We start from the raw sequence: 21,132 nt of genomic DNA, 5'->3' as shown, positions 1-21,132 counted from the left end.
TTACAAGTAAAATACTACAGAGCCGTATCAAAAGTAGAAGTACTCATTATGCAGCAGAATGTCTCCTGTCAGTGTTTCATTACTACGTATATTATTATGTGTTTGTTATTATTTACACTTTAACTTGTTGCATTTGTTTTAAAAAAAAAGATATAAGTGTAACTATTTTATATATCAGCATTTATATATGTATGTATTTACTACTGTTTATAAGTTTGATCTGTAGTTTGATCTGTAAATGTTATAAACTGCTCAAAGTTCTATTTGTTTAAAATTTTAATATTTGAATTTGTTAAGTAAATCATAACTGTAGTTGTCAGATAAATACATTTCCCTCTGAAATGTAGTGAAGTAGTATGAGTATAAAGTAAGAAAAAAAAAAAGGAAATACCCAAGTACAAGTAGCTCAAAATAGTACTCAAGAACAATATATCTATAATTATACTTTCCACCACTGGCTACAAGCAGTTTCAGTTGGAGAAAGAAGTTCATGGAACAAGTATTCAAGTCCTTAAGTACCACAATGTAAAAATACCCCATTTGTAAAAGGAAACAAAATGTAGCCCACTTAAAGTATGAAAAAAGTATAAAGTATAAAAGGTGAAAATACTCATTATGCAGAATGGCTCTCATTACTACTATAGCGTTATATCATTTGTGATTGATGCATTGATATATAAGCTGCACTTTGATGTTGTAGTTGGTCGAGGTGCAGCTTTTTACTGGCTTATACACTGTTGTCTAATCTATAACAATGCATCATAATATACGTAATAGCTGACCGTGGCTTTTGTATATATGTTTTATATCTATAAAGTAACTACAGTTGTCAGATCATGCAGCAAAAACTGCTGTAATATTTCCCTGAAATGTATTGGAGAAGTATAACGTGGCATACTTAAGTACAGTACTTCACTGTAAGTTACTACATTAGTTACTAGTTACTAGGTTTCAATACCAGTTTGGATTCTGGTAGTCATAGTCCCACACTTACACAAGTTTCTATTCATACTGGAGCCTCTGCAGCGCAACTGAGATATACATTTATACAGCTGTAAAAGTAACTAACTTTAAAATACATGATTAATCAAATAACATTTGGTATTCTTCCCCAACAGTCCCAACTCACAAAAAGACGACATATAGCTGCTGCCATAGAGAGAAAGACAAATAAGCAGCATCCTGTGAGTCCTGCGTTTTCTGCTGCTCTCTGCTGGTGGCTGCAGGAAACAAACTGAGACTAAATCAAACTGCATATGTGTGAATCGAATTCATTACAGATCTCCAACAGTTATCTTATATTTACTTAGGTTCCCTGCTGATTCACTTCATTTTTGAAGTTGGGTTTCACCACCACTCCCTGTGTTCTGCTCATTGCTTACAGACAGATTTGCTACTGTGCCTCTTCAGATTTCATTTATTTTGGCATCTTCTGTGTCTTTGGCAAATTTGGTGTCATGCGTCAACAGTCTGGACCACCGACATGCTCTGAATCTGAACAGCCTCAGTTACATTAAGAGTCCACTAGAGGGTGTCTTTCCATCAGTGATAATGTAACAGGGGTGTCCTCCCCACTGCTGGGAAAGCTTAAGGCTGAATGGTCATAAAAAAGAAACACATTGCAATAAATCCCTTCATATGTCATGATGTAAACAAACCAATAAGATCCATTTCACTGACTCTGATGATGGGAGGAGGCCTTAGACAGAACCTCACTTTCAATGGTAGAATCCTCCCTTCACACATTCTGGATTAAGACTAGAGGAAATAATAATAACGTTCATAAATCATTCATTTATAAATTGTTCAGTTTATAACACATCAGAAAAGAATGAAAAATAACCATCATATCTTTCCGGAGCCCCTTCAGTCTGATTGTTTAGCCCAAAAAAAACATCCACATTCAATTTTTAATGATACAAAACATGCATGATGCACTGAAGATAACGATTACTATTATTGTTTGTTAACTCCTATTGCATGAGTTTTCATCTAGGTGAATGAACAGTCTCACAAAACATTGTCACAACATAAAAGATCTTAACTACCAAAAAAACCATCAAATTAACATTCGGACTGCAGCTAACAATTATCTTTTTTAAAATGTTTTCATTATGTTTTGATCATCGTTTAGTCTATGAAAATGGTTGCTCATTCATTTTCTATGGATCAACTAATAGATTAATCGACCACTTGCTCTAAAAATGACCATCACAAGTTTCCAGAGCCCAATGTTCTGTCTTCGCATTACTTGTTTTCTACAACCAACAGTTCAAACCCCCCAAATACTATGTGTGTTTAAAATGATCTAAGATGATCTAAGATGCAAATCCTCGCATTTGAAAAGAGGAAAAAACTGAATCTTTAGCTTTTAGGCTTAAAAAATGACTTTGACAATTACTTGATTGTCAAATTTGTTGTCAGGAGTTTCCAGAGCCCATTAAAAAACAGATATACCCCTTAATATGTCATTTAAAATGATTTAAAACAGAGAAAAGCAACATTTGAGAAACAAGACCCAGAGAATGGTTGGTATTTTACTTGCTAATTGTTCCAGACAACCAATTGATTATAAAAATTGTTGTTGATTAATCATCCGTTGATCGACAAATTGATTAATCACATAATTGTTTATGCATATAAGTAGATTTCTGAATCTGTATGGGTAAATAGACACATGAATGGAGTACATTGATTAAAAAACAGCAATGCATCCAGAATGTGACAAATGTCTATTAATTATGCATGAAGTAACTGCACTAATGAATATATGCAACATTTGAGGAGTTAATAAATTATGAAGAGTGATAATGAACATGCAAGGTGTGATGCCTTTGCAGTGAATGGATAAATGACAAGTGTACTAATATTAACTGAGGTTACTGGTTGACCTGGAGGTTCCAGCCAAAGGTCAGGGACACCACTGCGTATCACATCTCACTTTACACTTCACTATGGGCTGAATAAATATGGCAGACAGAAAGAAAAGCAGAGACAGAGGCAGAGAGAGAGAGAGAGAGGCCCGTGACTGGTAGATGTGTGGCCTGCTCAGAGGGGCATTGTTGGAGCTATGAGAGGACAATGCACTGCCCCCGCCCTGAATACTCGCCATACCAGCTGACCAGCCATTACCAACACTGGTGCCCCGTTACAATTCCTGCTGCTCAGACACACACACACACACACACACACACACACACACACACACACACATGCGCACACACACACTGCATCCCACCCAGCCTCAATCATAACTTTAGTCTTACAAGGCGAAAACACTCTTGTGTATAACAGTGGACAGAGGAGAGAAACCAGGTGGGAGGTCACCGGTGCCTGACAAAAGGCTTAAGTCAAGGCATGCATGGGCACACATATTGTCTCGCCTCTGTGTGTGTGTGTGTGTGTGTGTGTGTGTGTGCACAAGTGTGTGTGATTTACAGCAAGTTAACTTTAGATCCTAGCACCTATCTGTTCCTTCAGCAATAACATTTCTCCTCCCCGAGCAGCAGCCACCCAGAGAGGACAAGTGCACACCTCACACCGTCTTATTATTTCAGGATCCCTGACAAAAGTCTTCAAAGTGGAGGGTGTGAACAGAGGAAGGGGGTTGTGTGAAAGGCTGCAAGAGGCAGTGATGGGAGAAGTATTCAGAACATTTACTAAAGTAAAAGTAGCAATACCAGACTATTAGACACTCCATCACAAGTACAGGAACATCATATCATGTGTACGCAGCATGTCAGTGTTGTAGCTGGTCATGGTGGAACCAATTTTAACTTCATTATCTTTTGGGTGATTTAATTTACTGAAATGATAGTATGATTAAGAAGCACAAAACTAAGCATCAATAATTTTCATAATAAATAATTTATGTGATTCATCAAGATTGATCTGATTCAAGCATCACCAGTGCGACTATTTCCAGCTTTTCTCTGTTTTATACCATCTCTCCTACACCACACACACACACACACACACACACACACACACACACCTATTTGCAATCGTTTTGGTCCCTTTATGATTGTTTTGTGTTACATTTTGAATCTTTTGCTCGTCTCTGTGGTCATTTTGAATCATTTCTCATCACTGTCGTAGCTTTGCCTCTCTTTGAGATTGTTTTGCACCAGTTTGTGGCCATGTTGTTTCTTTAAACTGAGCTCTCCGACTTCCAAACAAGAATTATTAACAGTCACTTCATACAGAGGCCAGGGGCCCCCTGACCTCTCAGACCCCTGGTCCTGAGCTTCTGTATGAAGTGACTGTTAATAATTCTTGTTTTAAAGTCATAAACCTCGGTGCCCGGCAGGTCCGTTCAATAATACATAAATGTAGTGGTGTAAAAAAATACAATATTTCCTCAGTACTTAAAAATTGCAAGCTACTTAAGCACAGCACTTGGTGGCACATGTACACACACACACACACACACACACACACACACACACTTCACAGGATAAGTGATGGACAGTGACTTTTGCAGAACAGGTGTACATACCTATGCAGAGCTGTTATATTGTTTTACCGTGGGTGTGGGGTGTGTGCGTGCTCGTGTGTGAGCACCCAAGAGATAGAGAGAGAGAGACTAGGCGGGGGCAATGAGGGGCTGCTGAGGGGACGAGCACGAGCCTCCTCCCCTCTGACAGCGGCTACGCGCAGCGCGCTCCCAGCAGCCCACTCGTGCTGCTGCTATACTGTAATCATATGATTGGGAGTCGATCCCCGCTGCAGAATACCGACACACTGGGCGGACACAAGCGGAGGAGCCGGGGCGGATGAGACTATCAGATGGTACAATTGTAGCTGCTGAAGAAGTGCGTGGAGTCCGTGAAAGTGTCGCCTGAAGTGTCAAACAGAGTCAAACTCCCCCCGAAAAGGAACTTTTTTCAAAGTCTGGAGAGAGTCGGACTGAGGGGGGCGTTTGGAAGAAGAGAGGACTCTCAAACGAAACGTTAACCGAAGGACAGTCGATTTAACCGAAGCTGAGATTTGAGTTTTATCCGCCTGCTACAGAGGCGGTCAGCGGGTCGGTGGAAACCCCTGGGGTCCTCGCGTTGCTTTTCTCGGGGCGTGTGTGTGTTTTTTAAAAAGAAATCTCCCATAAGTTTTTCGACTTAGCTAGGTCACTTTACTATTGAATCAAAAGCCATGGTCGGGGAGACAGAGGTGAAGGAGAGACCCAAGTCCAACCCGGACTATCTAATGCAGCTGATGAACGACAGGAAGGTGATGAGCTCCCTGCCCAACTTCAGCGGCATCTTCACGCATCTGGAGCGGCTGCTGGATGAAGGTAACGCTCCCCCCCCTTCACCACCACACCTTTACAACTTGTCACACTACAGAGGAAACGAGTCCACCTCTTCCTTGGCTGGACACACCGAGTTTCACCGTGTTAATCAAAATGATTGTTATTGACTCACTTTATTGAATAGGCATTAACTGCAGGTAGTCCTCACTGGCTCCAGGGAAACGTGACAGCAATGTTACCCCAGCCAACTCTGAAAGATGCTAATGATAAATTGTTCCACACTTACACTATTTTAGGGTGCTTTACACTTCATAGACATGTGGCTTATAGATTTCACAATAAAGATACAGAAAATGCTATAAAACTGTATGTGGATAGGATTTGTAAATTGCCTGGAGTCACAGTTTTAATTTGTTGAGAGCAGCAGATGAGCACAGTCTCTGTCACACACACACACACACACACACCAAAAGTCCTCTCTCTCTCTCTCTGTCTCTCTCTCTTTCTCGCACACACACACACACACACACACACACACACACACACACACACACACAGTCAGTTGCTGATGGGAACAAACAGACAGTTGTTAGTCTTTCCCAGTGACCTAATGCGCAGGCTTATGTGAATGCTGCAGCCCATCCCTGAGCAGGAACGAGAGCATGTCACAGTGTAAAATATTTGATTTGAGGCTACTAACAGCCTCCAAAGACACGCTGTCTGCACAGCAGATCAATGCACTTCACTTGTTGATATCTCACACTTTTTTTCAAGCAGCTTTGAAATAACACTAAAAAGGCGTGAACAGGAATCCCAGAACTGCGTAGTGGCATCATTTATTCATTTTTTAAAATGTCACTTGTGCTACAAGCTATCAAGGGCCTCTTGTTGCTACTGTTGTTGCACATCAGGATCACTGAGGTCCAGACTTTGTGCTCTGTGACAAGTCTCATGACGCAGCAAGGTTGTTCTCATACTAGACGACCTCTGCGGCCTGACAAATAGGTCAGCTTAACATCTCTAGTTGTGTTCACATTGAAGACTGAAGGCCGAGCATATTCATCCCTCACACATGATAATGTGACACCCACGGTCAGAGTGAAAGGCTTTGTACCATGCCCATTTTCAGCCAGGCTGTATCTTCCGCCTGAGTTATGTGGACGGGGCACTCAGGCATAAGGGCTCTGTACCAAAAAACTTTGTGCAGGGTAATAAGAAAGCCTGCCAGTCACACATTCTGTCACGGTGCATGTTTCTTTGGCCTATATATAAACCTAGGACAGGTTGAAGTGTTAAGATAAGGCCTGTCACAGCTGCCCCCTTTATCTTACTCTCCTTCAAGTCTCTTGTTCTTCTTTCACTTCTCATTTTCCTCCAGCAAGTTGCTCCCTGTTTTAACTCAGAGGCGTGACAGACACACTGCTTGTCTGTGCAGATCTCTGTTGTGTTTGTGTGTGTGTGTGTGTGTGTGTGTGTGTGTTTTGGTCTGTAACAGGTCAGAATAGGTTATTAGAGGATCGTCGTTGTCACTGTAGCTGTGTCTGTAATTATAGTTTCCTACTGTAGTTATTATGGTCAGACTTATCACTCTCAGAGCAGGGAGACATGGCTGTCAGCCTGCTTAGGTCAGATGATATTTGTGCCTCAAGGCAGTTATTCTGTCGTGTGTGTGTGTGTGTGTGTGTGTGTGTGTGTGTGTGCAAGTTCAAACTGGGGGTCTGTGTGCATGTGTTGCGTATGTGTTTGTGTGATGCAGCAGTCAGTTATTATTGTGCTAGCGTGTCATTACAAAGGCATCAGAGGCTAGCATCGGTCATTGAGACAACCCTAAACAAACAGACAGGCAGACATAGTCTCATCTATGATGTTACCTCTGCACCAAACCTAAGCCCTAAATTTGACCTTTTAAGAAATGGATTTCAACACTAAAATTAGTTGATTGTTTGTTTGTTTTAAAATCAAAATAGAAAGCAAATTACAATCATTACTGCTGATAATTACAGATTAATGATGCCTAGTGTATTTCTGTGCTTTCTACAGTTGCAACAATCAATTCGAATAGTCGATCACAACCATTTTGATTATCGATTAATTTCATCAAGAATTCAAGCAGTTCTCTGGTTGCTGATTCTTCAGTGTGTGAATATGCTGATTTTCTCTGTTTTAAATTATTGTAAACAGATCATCTTTGGGGTTTGCACTGTTGTAGTTGCACGAAACAAGATGCTTGAAGACGTCAACAAGAACTCTGGGAAAATGATGGGAATTATTTGGCATTTTATAGGCCAACTGATAAATGGAGAAAAATGGTCTACAGATTTATCGATAATGAAAATCACTGTTATTTGTGGCTGTAATGTTTTGTCAGTGCTGTTTCTGTATGGTTGTGGAATAACTGCCCTGCAGCAGAAGTTCATAAACACCGGAGGGTAGAGCAGGTCATTGTGACACCCACTAACATGTATGTTCGTCTCTCGCATTATTTACAGAGTGAAAGGGGAACAGTGTGTGTATGTGTGTGTATCTGTGTCAAACACTGTTGGAGAAGGAAATAGAAAGAGAGAAATTTTCAGTAATAGAAGAGGTCTGATTGCAAAGCATTCAGTGGTTAGATTCTACATTGTGGTGCAGAATGCTTGTGCCTGTCTGTCTGACTGCCTGTCTGTCTACTGTCACATTCAGAGCCTCCTGTAACTTTGGTGACAGTGAGTCATCCTCCTAAAAAAACGGGCGGTCTAAAGAAATGTGAAACTTGTTGTCCCCCTTGGACATGTTCACGGACGTCCTTAGCTTAACTTTTTTTTTTTTTCTTCTCTCTGTCTCGTCTTCCCAAGAAATCGGCAGGGTACGCAAGGACATGTACAACGACACACTGAACGGCGGGATGTTCAACGGGCGGGACATGGAGGAGCTTCCCGAGGCTATCGGCCCCGTGGCTCAGCTGCAGGAGAAGCTCTACGTGCCTGTCAAAGAGTACCCTGACGTGAGTGGACAAATCCATGACCTTTGACCTTTCAGAAGAGTCTCTGTTTACTTTTGGCTGTTGTCACTTTGTCTCCTCCTAGCTACAGAAAAGGCTGCCAGAAAAGTCAGTGTTCCTGTTAATCACAGCTTTACATTTTATCTGAGGGCTGATTTCACTCTGAGAACATCTGTGCTCACACCCAGTGATGTAATCTAGACTTAAAATTGATCAATAATGATTCTTGACCCGTGTTTACAATATGATAAAAATGGATCATTTACACTAATATTTAAGATTCATGTTAAGATAAGTTTTGTTTAGTTAAAAAGGTAATGATTTCGTTTAAACTCCCTCGCTGCGACACAACTTTCAGCCTCAAGTTTACACTATAAATATTAACAACAGCTTAAAAAGCTGGATTAAGTTTTTTTTCCTCGAATATAAAGTCAAGTGCGCTGCAATGAGGAGACTTCACCATCCAGCACATCACCACTCACGCCAAGTACGGTTAAGCACTTCAATATGAGTTCCGTTGATCCAAATTGAATGGCTCACATGATTTTCCCCATGCATCAGCTCGCCAATCACCGAGCACAATGACAGGCTGTCCTCACTCACATGACAGGAGACTAACAGGACACACACACACACACACACACACACACACACACACACACACAGACACTCAGACACAGGAGTGCACTGGAAAACAGTTGAGATCAGGGTTAAATTTAGAGAGCAGTTCCTCTATCTGGATTTGCGTGTGTTGGTAAAGAGACAAGGGTCATCGTGGAATATGTTGTAACTTTGGTTAAACTCAGTGAGACTTTAGCGGAGGAATAAAAGAAGCTGGACAAATGTTATGAGAGGAGTATATGACAAAACAGAGGGGCAGTGGTGAAAGAACACACACACATACACACACCCACACACACACACACACACACACACAGGGGCAGCTGTCTAGTTAATCACTCAGTCTTAGTGACAGATAAGGTTAAGAGAACGGCGCTGTCCTGTCATGCCACCAGCACCAGCCAGCACCCATATAATGAGCTATTTTTGTCTCTCTTAGTAACACAGACACATCACAGATGCACAAACCTCAAAGCCACACACACACACACACACACACACACACACACACACACACACACACACACACACACAGCGCATGTACAGTAAATACACACATTGTAAAAAGACAGTTTGTGTGTGTGTGAGTATGAGTGTGATGTAAAAATGTGTCCCATCTTCCTTCAGGCCTGTTTATTTTTAATCTGTGTGTTTTGCTCTTTTGCGTAGTTCAACTTCGTCGGGAGGATCCTGGGCCCACGTGGACTGACGGCCAAACAACTGGAGGCAGAAACCGGCTGCAAGATTATGGTGCGAGGAAAGGGCTCCATGAGAGACAAGAAGAAGGTACACACACCAAGAGATGCACTCGTAAAACACACAAGTTACATGCTTTTATCTTCTTATTGTTATAATTGTTTTTGCATGTTCACATAACATGTATTTATTTAAAGGAATACTTTGACATTTTGAGAAATCACCTTATTCGATATTTTCACAAATGAAAGTGCTACATCATGTTTGTTTAATTCAGAAACAGTCTGGCACATAAACCCGCGTACAACCACCCATAAAACCACAATTTGTCATTTTACACTTTTACAGTGCACATTTTCTTTGTACAAATTAGACAAACAAGATATAAAGGTCATTTAGTGAGTTTTAGGTGCTAGAGAGTGGATTTTGTCAGTTTCAGACAGAGGCAGGCTAGCTCTTTCCCCCTGTTTCCAGTCTTTATTCTAAGCTAAGCTAACCAGCTATAGCTTCCTATTTACTGTACAGACACGAGATGATCTATCTTTTCACTATGAGCAAGAAAGCAAATAAATGTGTGTTTCACAACATTTCAAACTACTCCTTCGAGTGTTTTTTAATATCCAGGCTTTCATTTATTTTCATTGAACTTGGCCCATCAGAAAGAACATTATGTGCAATTTTTGTCAAAGTTACATTCATGATGTGCTTTAAATTGAGCTTATTTTAAGATGCATTAGCACTCAACAATAACAACACTGGGAAAAAAAATAAATGGAGGACATGATGTTTAGTTGTGTTTGAGAAGACTTTCAGTGGCTTTCAAATGAGAGCACAATCCAAAAGCAGTCTGCAGGATGGGAAAGATCAGCTCAGAAATGTTAAAATAACTTAAATAACTGATTTGCTCTGGGAAATGTTCAGCTGTAATGTGATTTGTAGAAACCTGCAAAAACATGTTGTAGCCTCAAGTGTTTTTTACTGAGGGCTTCACATGTTTAAAATAAAAATGTAACAGATGCAAGAAACAAAATAAGTTAAAAATCAAAGCAAGGAACAGAGAGGGGTGAGGTCTATCTATCTATCTATCTATCTATCTATCTATCTATCTCTCTATCTGCCCTTCCCCAACACTGGGTTTTGGTGCTCAGTTTTTCTCTCCTGTCCTGGTGCTCAGTCCATCTGTCCTCCCTTCCTCTCCCCTGGTGTCTGCTGTTGGACGGAGTCGGCTCAAGCTTTCCAAACGGCAGGTGGAGCAAGTCCAGCATTCCTCCACCAACCCCCTCTCTCTCTCTCTCTATCTCTTTCTCTCTCTCCAGAACATTCCCTACCCCGCACGCCCCTCAGAGAGCAAGAGACACACACACACACAGACACATATAGACACACACAGAGACAGAGAGGAAGGAAAACAGAGACACAGTGGGAGGCAACAGGGGGAGAAGAGAAAAAGATGTTGACTTTTAGTGTTCTTCAAAACGATACATCTCACTTGACAAAACATCCACAGAGGATACAATCTCCCCGCACACCATGCTGAGATAGAAAGATTCATAATTTTAGTTTTAACTCAGCTGCAACTAACAGTTATTTTCATTAACATCTGGTAGTTGAGGCGTGTCAGTGACTCTGTGAGGCTATACTTGAAGGAATAGTTTTGGAAAATGCACTTATTCTTTTTCTTCGTCAGTCAGGCGATGGTTTTAGGTTAGCTTAGCATAAAGACTGGAAGCAAGGGGGGGTGGGGGGGCAGCTTGCCTGGCCAAGTCACTGCAACCGGCCAAGAAATAGTTCCAGCACATAAAGGTCAGGTCATGCTCGGACAGAACTAGTTTGTAGTCCACGTTGGTGTTTGTGGTTTGTCTGAACGGTCGCACTCGAAGGTGGAGTGAAAATCCGATGGTCAAGGTGGAGATGTGACGGTCGCTGATGGAAGACATTAGTAGCATTGCACTTGGTCTGTCACGTGAAAAGTGGTAAATTGTTGTGTGACACATGAAAAAAAAACCCAACTTACTTTGTCACCTCCACTCCCACTCGACCCTCCCACTCCGGAGGGCGTTTTGAAGATATTCAAGCATCCCTTATCATAAAAGCACAATGTGTCATTATCATCCTTTGTTTTTTGTACAGATAAAACAAAAAAATTTTAATCTGTGAGCTTTAAACATGCTATTAGGTGGATTTTGTAACAGCTGGGCAGCTATTTACAGTCTTTTTGCTAAGCTAACTAAGTTAAGCTAACTGTCTCCTGACTGTAGCCTCATATTTAATGGATAGATATGAGAGTGATCCATCCAAATGCTGTTGAGAAATAATACTCAGAAACAAATAAGACAGAGGATTCTGTTAATTTCTGTACAAAACTTCATGACAACCCATTCAAAATTGGTCATGATATTTCAGGGAGTGATGGACTGACATTGCCATTCCCGTGAGTTAATGGGGCTAAAAATAAAAACAAATCCCTGTCACAAGTTCCCAGAGCCCATAGACTGGTTTCTGATTGCTTGTCTGATGAACTTTGAAAAAAACAACAACACAATATTACAATGACCTGAAACAGAGAGCAGCAGCTAATCCAGCTTCTGTTTGGTGTTTCTCGTAACCATTTTGAACATAAGGTTATCCAAAACACACAACTGTACCTGTTTTGTTATATGAACAACAAGGAAAGAGACCAACAAGTACAAATAGCAACAGTGACTGTGTGTGGTATTTTTACTTGATAATGACTGTGTAAACGATTATTCAGTGATTAATGGTGCCATTGTCATTGAATCAGCAACTGAATATAAATTAACTGACAAATCTTTCCAGCTGTAGTTTTGATAAACAGAGGGAGAAAGAAAGGGAAAAGAACAGATAAAGAGCAGCTGCAAAAAATGATGTGATTTGGGGAACTGTTAGAGAAAGAATCTGCAGAACCTTCAATAACATGAAACACCAAACTTGTTTAAGCACTTAAGGGGCAACATGGATATTTGATGAGTTTGGTGATGCTTCCAGAGCTGCATTACACGACCTTGAGCCCCGTGTGTGTTTGTGTGCAGTTGGAGGCCGATCCATGAGCCGTGCCAAAAACAGAAGAGTGAAATCCTGTTTCGTCTCTCCCGTAATGGACTGAGCTTGGGTGGTGCATTCAGACTGAGTCTTTTAAAATTTTTTGCATGTTCCAGGAGGAGATGAACCGAGGGAAGCCCAACTGGGAGCACCTGAGCGAGGACCTCCACGTCCTGATCACGGTGGAGGACACACACAACCGGGCCAAGATCAAACTCCAGCGGGCCATCAACGAGGTCAAGAAACTTCTCGTGCCTGCTGTGAGTATCGGTCCGAAAACCCCCCCATCATCATCACCCCCCCCCCTGAGTGTCAGATATTACAGCCTGGACTGATGGAAAAACTGCGTGTGACTGGATGAGGGTTCACTGTGTTGGTATGCATGGAAGGGGGAAGGGGATTGTCAGTCCAAAAAGTGTGTGTTTGTGTCTTTTTTGTATTTTTCTGTGTGTGTGTGTGTGAGTGTGTGTGTGTGTGTGTGTGTGTGTGTGTGTGTGTGTGTGTGTGTGTGTGTGTGTCTCCGTGTGTATGAGAGAGTATGTGTAAGGAGTTAGGGTAATTAGGGTACACACATAAAGGGGTTTCCATGGTAACCCCGGGTTGTTTGAAAGGCTGAGGGAATGAATGGAGAGTCTGTTCACTCGTTCTCCCCACTCCATCACTCCTTTCACTTGTTCACAACTCACTTCATTCCCAACTACTGGCTACAGTATTCCTCTTTCTCACTGGGTTTTTTTTTTTTGTCTTGTTGTCCACACAAGGGGACATTTTGATTGCACTCCTCAACATTTCTCACATTCTCCGGCCCACCTACCTCCCCCCTACAGACTCACTCATACGTACATGAAAAGATAATGACGAATAACAAATGATGAGGAACATTGCACAGACATGAGCAGACACACACAGGGGCACTCTCTAAATTATCCCTGTTTGACAGAAGCACAGAAGCACATATTTTGAAATCACAAGGCTCTTTCCTTTTTATCTCCTCCACATTATTAACAACAATAGAAACAGAGTGAAAAGACCAGCAGGGGGATTTCTATTGCAGCGATCAGCCATCACTTCCTGCTCCAACCCCAGAACGGTATTGGATGCAAGGAGTGTCTATAGGCAATCAGGAGCTCAAACACCTGTTAATCTGCGTTTGAGTGAGTGAGTGAGCGAGTGAGTGAGTGAGTGCGTGTTTGTGTGTGGTAGCTAAAGTTAATGATATGTGTTAGTTTAACCCGGCGACCTTGCTGTCCAACTGTAAATCAGTCAAGCTTCTCACCAAGCTGTAACTGGAGCTAAGAAGCTAGCGTGTTTGACACTGAATATGCCCTGCGAGGTGGAGCGGCTGTGTTCAAGGTCTCGTCATCTCCACTGTAGACTATGTAAAAAAAAAAAACAGCAAACAGGAGAAGAAGAAAAAGAACATACTTCTTTCCCTTTTGAAAACATTTAAATTGATTCAGAATTGTTCAAAAGTGTCCGCATTCTGTAACATTTGCCGACTTTTTGACCAGACTCTCACAAAAGTTGATTCATTGGCTTGTGAAATGGCTGAATGACAGCGCTGTGCTGCTGTGCTTGCATGTGTTGGTTGCAGGCTGAGGGGGAGGACAACCTGAAGAAAATGCAGTTGATGGAGCTGGCCATTCTCAATGGGACCTACAGAGACGCCAATGTCAAGACGCGTAAGGATGACATCACAGTTAACATGTGGAGGAGGGTTGGTGGGTGACAAAGGAGGGGTCTTGTTACAGGAGTCCACTGTATATATGAACAATGCCTCTGTTTCTCCTGTTAAATAGTCTGTTTGTCCTCTCCTCTTCTTCCCTGTCCATTGTACGTGTTCACTTCGGGTGCGCTCGCGTGTGGGTGTGCGCATACTTGCAATATCGTGCATTTTGTGTGCCGCACAGCCACCGCCGCCTTCCCGCTAGCGACCCCTCAGGCGCCCCGGATCATCACAGGCCCGACGCCCGTCCTGCCTCCCACTCTGCGCAACCCCGCCCCCGTCACCACGCCGACCATCATGCCTCTGATTCGTCAGATCCAGAGCTCCACCCTCGTGCCGGGAGGCAATCCGCACCCGGCGCTGGTGCAGCAAGGGCCCGAATCTGGAATCATCTACACACCCTACGATTATCCCTACACACTCACACCCTCCATATTGGAATACCCAATTGACTCAACTGGAGTATTAGGTAAGTAGATTTGGAAGTTCATCACTTTCATACATAGGCAATGGATGTATTGGGAGAACTGGATACTGGGCTCCAATGAGAGTTGCTCATCAAGCAAAAAACTTTTCCTGGCCACGCCCGCTCGCCCCATAGACTTTACACTGAGGGGACATCGCTAACAAAAAACAGCTTTGAGGAAGTTTTACAAATATAGAATCTTTGTGGTTTAATATTTTGTCCTGTCAGCAACTTTACAGACATGTTTTATTAGGGCAGTCTATGAAGCTTTTTGGTCCACAGTTAAATTCCACGTGCCTAAAAACTGAGACCCAAACCTGGCTTGTATCCACGTCTGAAAGACCAAACCTGGCTTGCCAAATTTCATACCCAAATCCCAACCCTGGACCTGGAGATATATTTTTGCTTTATTTTATCATTTGCCCTGAGGCAATGCAATGACCTCACTCTGTCTCCCCACTCTTCTTCCCTCTGGGCATTACATATCTACTTGTAACACGACATGCTGTTGACTCAGTCAGAGAGAGGAAGAGGGAAATTTCTTGATAAAATACATCTGTTTGACAAAAAAAAAAGAAAAAGAAATCCAAACTCAAGCTTTTTCAGCAGATGGAGTTGCCATCACATGACCTGAGTATGGTTTTGAGTTCTGTGATGATAGGTGTCAATCATATGTGGGATGTGGGTCATCTGGTGTGTTCTTGTCAAACTAATGTTTCCAGTATCATGAATGAAATTTAAATCACATAAAAAGATGAAAAAAAACCTTTACCCAACAAAACCACTTGAACCCGACTCAAAACCAGATAATCTAGACCAGGGTCGATAGCAGAACACAAGGTCATTATTATTGCAGTACCGTAGTTTGCCACTGGGACAAATTGGTTGCCGTATCCAGCTCTTGTAATACATCCACGACATGTACAGATCGATGCTGAAGCTCATTTCTGGGCTAACAGTCTCTTCTCCCTGTGTTTTTGCAGGTATGGCTTTCCCAACCAAAGGCTAAGCGATAGCAACCCTTCCTAGCACACACATGGACTGGCTTGCAGAGACCCCCCCCCCCCCCCCCCCCTTTCCCTCCCTCCTTCCCCCACACACACATACTTGTCCCACAGAGCAAACACTCAGAGTTTGCTCATACTTTAGGATGACAGATTCCTCGACAGTCATTCTGTAGTCAAGTGTCCATTCCTGTTAATTTCCTCTTTGTATTAGCAGACTAGTGTTGTGGTGTGACAGCTACTTAACTTTTTTTTAATAGTTCAGCTTCCGCTTGTAATTTTAACACATTTTTAGTGAACCCATAGTTATTTTAGTGCTGCTGTTTGTGATTTAATATGTTAAAGCTTATTTTGATCACAGAGCTATAGAGTGACTTTACTTACAGCTGATGTTGAATCTACTAGTGAAGCGTAGTCAGAGATTAGTGGTTTGGATTATTATTTTCCTTAGAAAACAGAAGACCACAAAACAACAAAAAAAATTCTGTCTCTTAGAAGTGAGATGTTTTTGCTTATTTTTCACCTTCAGCCTTGAACACTTTGTAAATTCCTGGTTTCACTGATGTTGGTGCCATGGGTGGACTGTTTGATGTCTTTCTGATGAGTAACCTTCTGTGTTCTGTTTTGGCGATGTCAATGGCTGTTAGCAGGTGCCATGACCACTAAGGTACGACGCCACGACAAGAGAATCCATCCTTACCAAAGGGTAGTGACCACAGACAGAGGTTAGTTAGCTCACCAGCCACTTTAATGTGTATGTGTATGTGGGTGTGTGTGTTAGTGTGCGTGCATGCAGACCAATGGACCAATTTCAGTTTACATGTGTCTGTAATACGGCATGCCTAAAAAAATAAATAACTGTATCGGGCAAAAAGGTCACACGCTGAAGCGGCTTCAGTGTAAAATGTGAAACAGTATTTGTTGCAGTGAGCAGATTGGGAGGAACCATGTTAGGGGTGCCAGCTGCAGCGCTTATCTTTGCTCGCCTGTTAGATAAACTGGACGGCTTGCAGGCCGGGACCCTCTCAATTAGAATGGACCGCTCCATTCATGTGACTCGGTCCTTGTGACTCTGGATTTGGAGTCCTATCTCTCAGAAACTTTTTTTTTTGTTGTTGTTTATCTCCTCATTACTACTTTTGACCCTACAAATACTGTGGGAACATTTATTTATACCCAATTTCATTCCAGTAGATTTCCACAAATGTTTTTTTATTATTATTAATTAAATCCTGTGTTGTGCCCAATGACTATATGACACTTAAAGTAACAGTGGTTGTCTTTTTCTGAAGGTCATTCAATTCAATATGATCTTTGGTTTTTACTACTAAAACACAGCGTGTGATAACTACTGAAGTCTGTGTTACAAGCTCTTTTGTATGAAATACTGTTGTTTGTGGTCTTATCAGTCGCCCACTGGACTTTATCATTGGGGCTGTTTACATCTTTCATATATTTCCTAGCCAGAGTGGTGCTGTTACCATGTATTTAGCTGCAAAATAAATTTGTATATAGGGATTTTAAGGATTTAAGTGCTTATATGAAGCTTATGGAACAAGATCGCTTGGAAATACTTGTAGTATTTTTTTTTTTAGTTTTTTTTAGTTTGTAAATTTTTATTTTTGTTTTTATGGTATGCTTTTTATAGATGAAGTGTCTCCATGTAAACTTCAAATTTTATTCAAAGTGTGTAGCTACTACTGTTTTAGTCACCGCGAAGGTGGCAATGAAGGCAGTGTTATACTCTGTGTATTTAAGATGAGGTGACCTTCTCGATTCACAGGCCTCGTGACTGTTTTATGCAATAGAAATGGACTAGCTAGCTACAATATATGTGTGTGTGTGAGCAGTGGTGCTCTTGTTGTACACGATGGACAAAAAACACTAAAAGGCAATAAAGATGACTATTGAAAAAAATCTCTAAAGAAAACCAAAGCCTCTAAATTCTTGTAGTTAGTCTGTCTATTGTTAAATTGTTCCTAAAGTCCCTCTAAAATCACCATCTCTTAACCTCTCATTGCTGTCTCTTATGGTGCCTCTTTGCTTACTGTAGTCATTAGGTGCTATTCTAATACTTCATAGCAAATAGATCAAACCATAATCAATAATCAGTTAATCACAACTGTTAATCACCAAGATCTTGTGCCTGCTGCTAAACAACACCTCTACTTGTCAGTAAGCGAAAGTATTTCTGAGGCCCAGACACTTTTCTCTGGACATAAAGGTCACTCTCTCACCCACATGAAACCATGCTGTCTCCCTCTCTGTCCATGGTTTCACTGTCTGTCTGTGCTACAAGTAGCCCAGCTAGCATGAGTAGTATCACTATAGCAGCGGTCACGCGACAGGAGGGGTATCTGCTCAAACTTAACCCTGCAAACACCTTCATGAGCACAGGTGAGCATCGCCAACCAGCCATTCCTTACGTCAACACCTGGTTGTTGATGTAAGTCCTTGTGAATGGTTATGGAGGGCTCATGAAGGTGCTGTGCGCCTCTTATGTAATACCCCTCATGCTGTGTGACTGCAGTAGATCTGCCTTGTTGTCATCCTGACGCCACTAGCTGACACTAATCTCTCTTCTATCTTTTTTTCTTTTTATGTCCCCTTTTATGTGCCCTTTTTGTTTCCTTTCCATGTCTGTCCGTCTCTGTCCGTCTAACTCTAGCTGCCACGGCAACTAACCCATGACCCCTTGACCTTCTGACATTTCCGCCCACTGATGACCCACCCATCTCTGCCCGCTGGCGTGCTCATTGGCCCACGGCCCCGCCACTCCCCCAGCTCAGCCAACCAGAGACCAGCACATTGGGAACAACCCGGCCGCTTCTGTCTAACCAACCAACCAGACGACAGCGATCATGGGAATAAACCTCAGGACCCCGCCCATCACCAAGTCCTAACCTAAACTTTACCAAACGTGCCTTCCTTACAAAACTCCAAAGCCAGTCTGTGAATTTTTTACAACCATCCGACGGTCAAAATCCCAATCTGTATCAGTTATTGCCATCCGTAACCAGTAGGCTTTACTGAGGATGGGCCCCAAACTGGTGAAGGGCTCCTAAACTAATCCCTAGCTGTGCCAAACTGTCTCTCTGAGCTGCCCTACCCTCAGTCATTGCGACGCAATAATAATGACTCTATTAATAACATGGTAACTATACTGATAATGATGGTAATTTTACTTATCCGCCACAGAAACCCTCCATAAACACTAAACTGAAAGAGATATGTTGATATTTTGTAGTATTTTTCCTCAACAGGCACCTCTCACTTAACATGGGAAAATTTCCAGACACTCTTGAAAGGGATTGCTTCTTTTATGGCCCAACATACTTTAATTTCATTATAACAATTTATAATGGTGTTAAAATGTTCATATATTAACACGCTTTCCTTCAAAATGTAACACCAACGTGCGATTTCCAATGATGTTTAAAATGTCACATGCTTCTTCTTTTTTTTTAAGTGCACTATTTTCTGCTGCTTGTAGCATATTTGAGGAATACTTAAAAAAAAAAAGAAAAGCCATCGTTCAGTCGAGCAAAATGCCAGCGCCGAACCTTTTTCTCCATAAAGCGACAGGTGCTCAATGAGGAAAAATAACAAACCGGAATCCAAAATGCCAAAGTATCTCTGAGTGTTTCTTAAAAGGTAAAGCACCCGGATACTGAGTTGACGTATACAGAATAAATACTAAGCTTGTACAGTTACAGATAGACACACATGCAGAGGGAAGGTTGCACTTCTTTTGTCTAAATCTCGAGGACTTCTCCACAGCGATGCCTTTGCCTTTTTTCACACTACAGTATTGTATGAGCTTGAACAACAGTGCCTTTATTTATTGAGCGCGATGGAACAATGTTACACCTAAATCTTTTATCACTACACCATGGCATTGTGCCCAGCATGAAATTATGTTATTTGGGTTTATGCAGATTAATTACGACTGCAGGAAATGTGTCGCATGTGTCGTCATTTTACGGCTTTACATCCATAACTCTTCCCAATTCAGATTTTATTGCCAAAAAGAAAACCAGTGGCTCATTTGAATTGGAAGTGCAATGCAGTATTGAAGCTCTAGCTACAGTGTCTGAAATGTTTATGTGAGGTTTTTGGATGCCTCCAGAGAACAGTGTTATTCTTTTTGTTTTTTGTTTGTTTGTTTTCGGTTGATTGTTTTGTTGGAGATGAAGTCGTCCATACATACAATATATTTTTGCATGTGTATCTGCTTTTTCAGAGGGTGTGGTACACTTTTACATACACAAACCAGCTGATGCCTTGACGTTTAAAAAAAAAAAAAAATCATGGAGTCATAACATCTGTAACAAGTTTATAATGTATTTTTATATTTTATTTTGTACATGAAAATAACATTAAATGACCTTTTCAGATAAGAACATTATGCCTTATTACGGAGAATAATTTGACGAATATAACTATCCTTCATGTGTCACTAGTAGTCACTCTGTCCTGAGAAACTGGAGTCTGATGTTCTCTGTATTAACTTGAGCCTTTGAGATCAGCATTGCTTGCCTTCTGTGCCTTTTGTATACTATACGTGTGACAATTAACAGTGTAGTACAACATTAATCTACTCTTCAGTGCCAAGTGTAGGTTACTAACTGTTACCACTTCTGTGATTATTAACCACTTTAATTGTATCTGTCTCTGCTTTGGATTCCTTTTAAAACATACATGTGTGTCTAAAAAAAAATGAGAAAAAAAAAGAAAAGATATGTGTTGAACAATGAACTTTTAACTTTTAAAGTATTCTGAGCAGGAATAACTCTTTGTACACTATTAAACTCATAGTTGTAAAACTAACAAACTTTGTTGCTTTTTCACTGTAGCACTTAATTATGCAAATCAGCTTCCTTTCTGCATACTAATCACCAAACACTCCTTGGACACAGAGGGACAAAAAGAAAACAGCAGATACTTCAGACAAAATGCAGGGAAAAGGCCACAACATGTTGCTCCCCACTTCTTTTTCTCTGCGTTCTTTCTCCTGTTCTCTGTCTTCCTCAGCTTTTTAAGTGGACATTGCAGACATTGATGTGTGTAATAAGAGAGAACAAAACACACCCAGCTCACCATGGTTCCTCAGAGGCATGCGCATGTATAACAGAAAAAAAAAAAGGAGGGGGGGTCAGGTTTGGAGGACTAGATGGCTGGGGAATTGAAGGGAAATTGATTGTGCAAGCTCGCCCTCAAACATCTGCAGAGTAAATATTACACAGGATCAGTCTGTCCCTGAAGTCTGAAAACCTACAGCTAATAACCAACATGTGTCATGGTCGATACATTTGTTTTAATTTGACTTTT

At 41.4% G+C, this 21,132-nt stretch overlaps 1 protein-coding gene across 5 annotated transcripts; it reads left to right on the top strand.

Annotated features, from left to right (window-relative positions):
• Window positions 1-4,686: 4,686 nt before the first annotated feature.
• Window positions 4,687-20,206, top strand: qki2 (QKI, KH domain containing, RNA binding 2). 5 transcript variants are annotated; one of them, XM_056365930.1, is made up of 9 exons: window positions 4,687-5,290; window positions 8,083-8,231; window positions 9,519-9,635; window positions 12,722-12,865; window positions 14,200-14,287; window positions 14,516-14,800; window positions 15,757-15,780; window positions 16,452-16,526; window positions 18,470-20,206. In XM_056365930.1, exons 1-9 carry the CDS (start codon window positions 5,149-5,151, stop codon window positions 18,490-18,492), a joined length of 1,047 nt encoding a protein of 348 aa, XP_056221905.1. In that variant the 5' UTR covers window positions 4,687-5,148; the 3' UTR covers window positions 18,493-20,206. The 5 variants fall into 5 exon arrangements, with proteins under 5 accessions (XP_056221905.1, XP_056221904.1, XP_056221907.1 ...); XM_056365929.1 differs by having other exon boundaries at window positions 16,449-16,526; XM_056365932.1 differs by lacking the exon at window positions 15,757-15,780.
• The last annotated feature ends 926 nt before the right edge of the window (window positions 20,207-21,132 follow it).

The sequence above is a fragment of the Seriola aureovittata genome, chromosome 21, assembly GCF_021018895.1.
Source record: "Seriola aureovittata isolate HTS-2021-v1 ecotype China chromosome 21, ASM2101889v1, whole genome shotgun sequence".
Taxonomy (NCBI): Eukaryota; Metazoa; Chordata; class Actinopteri; order Carangiformes; family Carangidae; genus Seriola; species Seriola aureovittata.
The sequence above is the reverse complement of the archived record's forward strand: the minus strand, read 5'-3'. Positions and strand labels throughout refer to the sequence as shown.

Bases quoted from the DNA above. Each gene is read 5' to 3' on its own strand.
- qki2 (XM_056365929.1), top strand. From the start codon at position 5,149: ATGGTCGGGGAGACAGAGGTGAAGGAGAGACCCAAGTCCAACCCGGAC. The intron at 8,232-9,518 runs GTGAGTGGACAA...TCTTTTGCGTAG, and splicing joins CTGTCAAAGAGTACCCTGAC to TTCAACTTCGTCGGGAGGAT. The intron at 14,288-14,515 runs GTAAGGATGACA...TGTGCCGCACAG, and splicing joins AGACGCCAATGTCAAGACGC to CCACCGCCGCCTTCCCGCTA.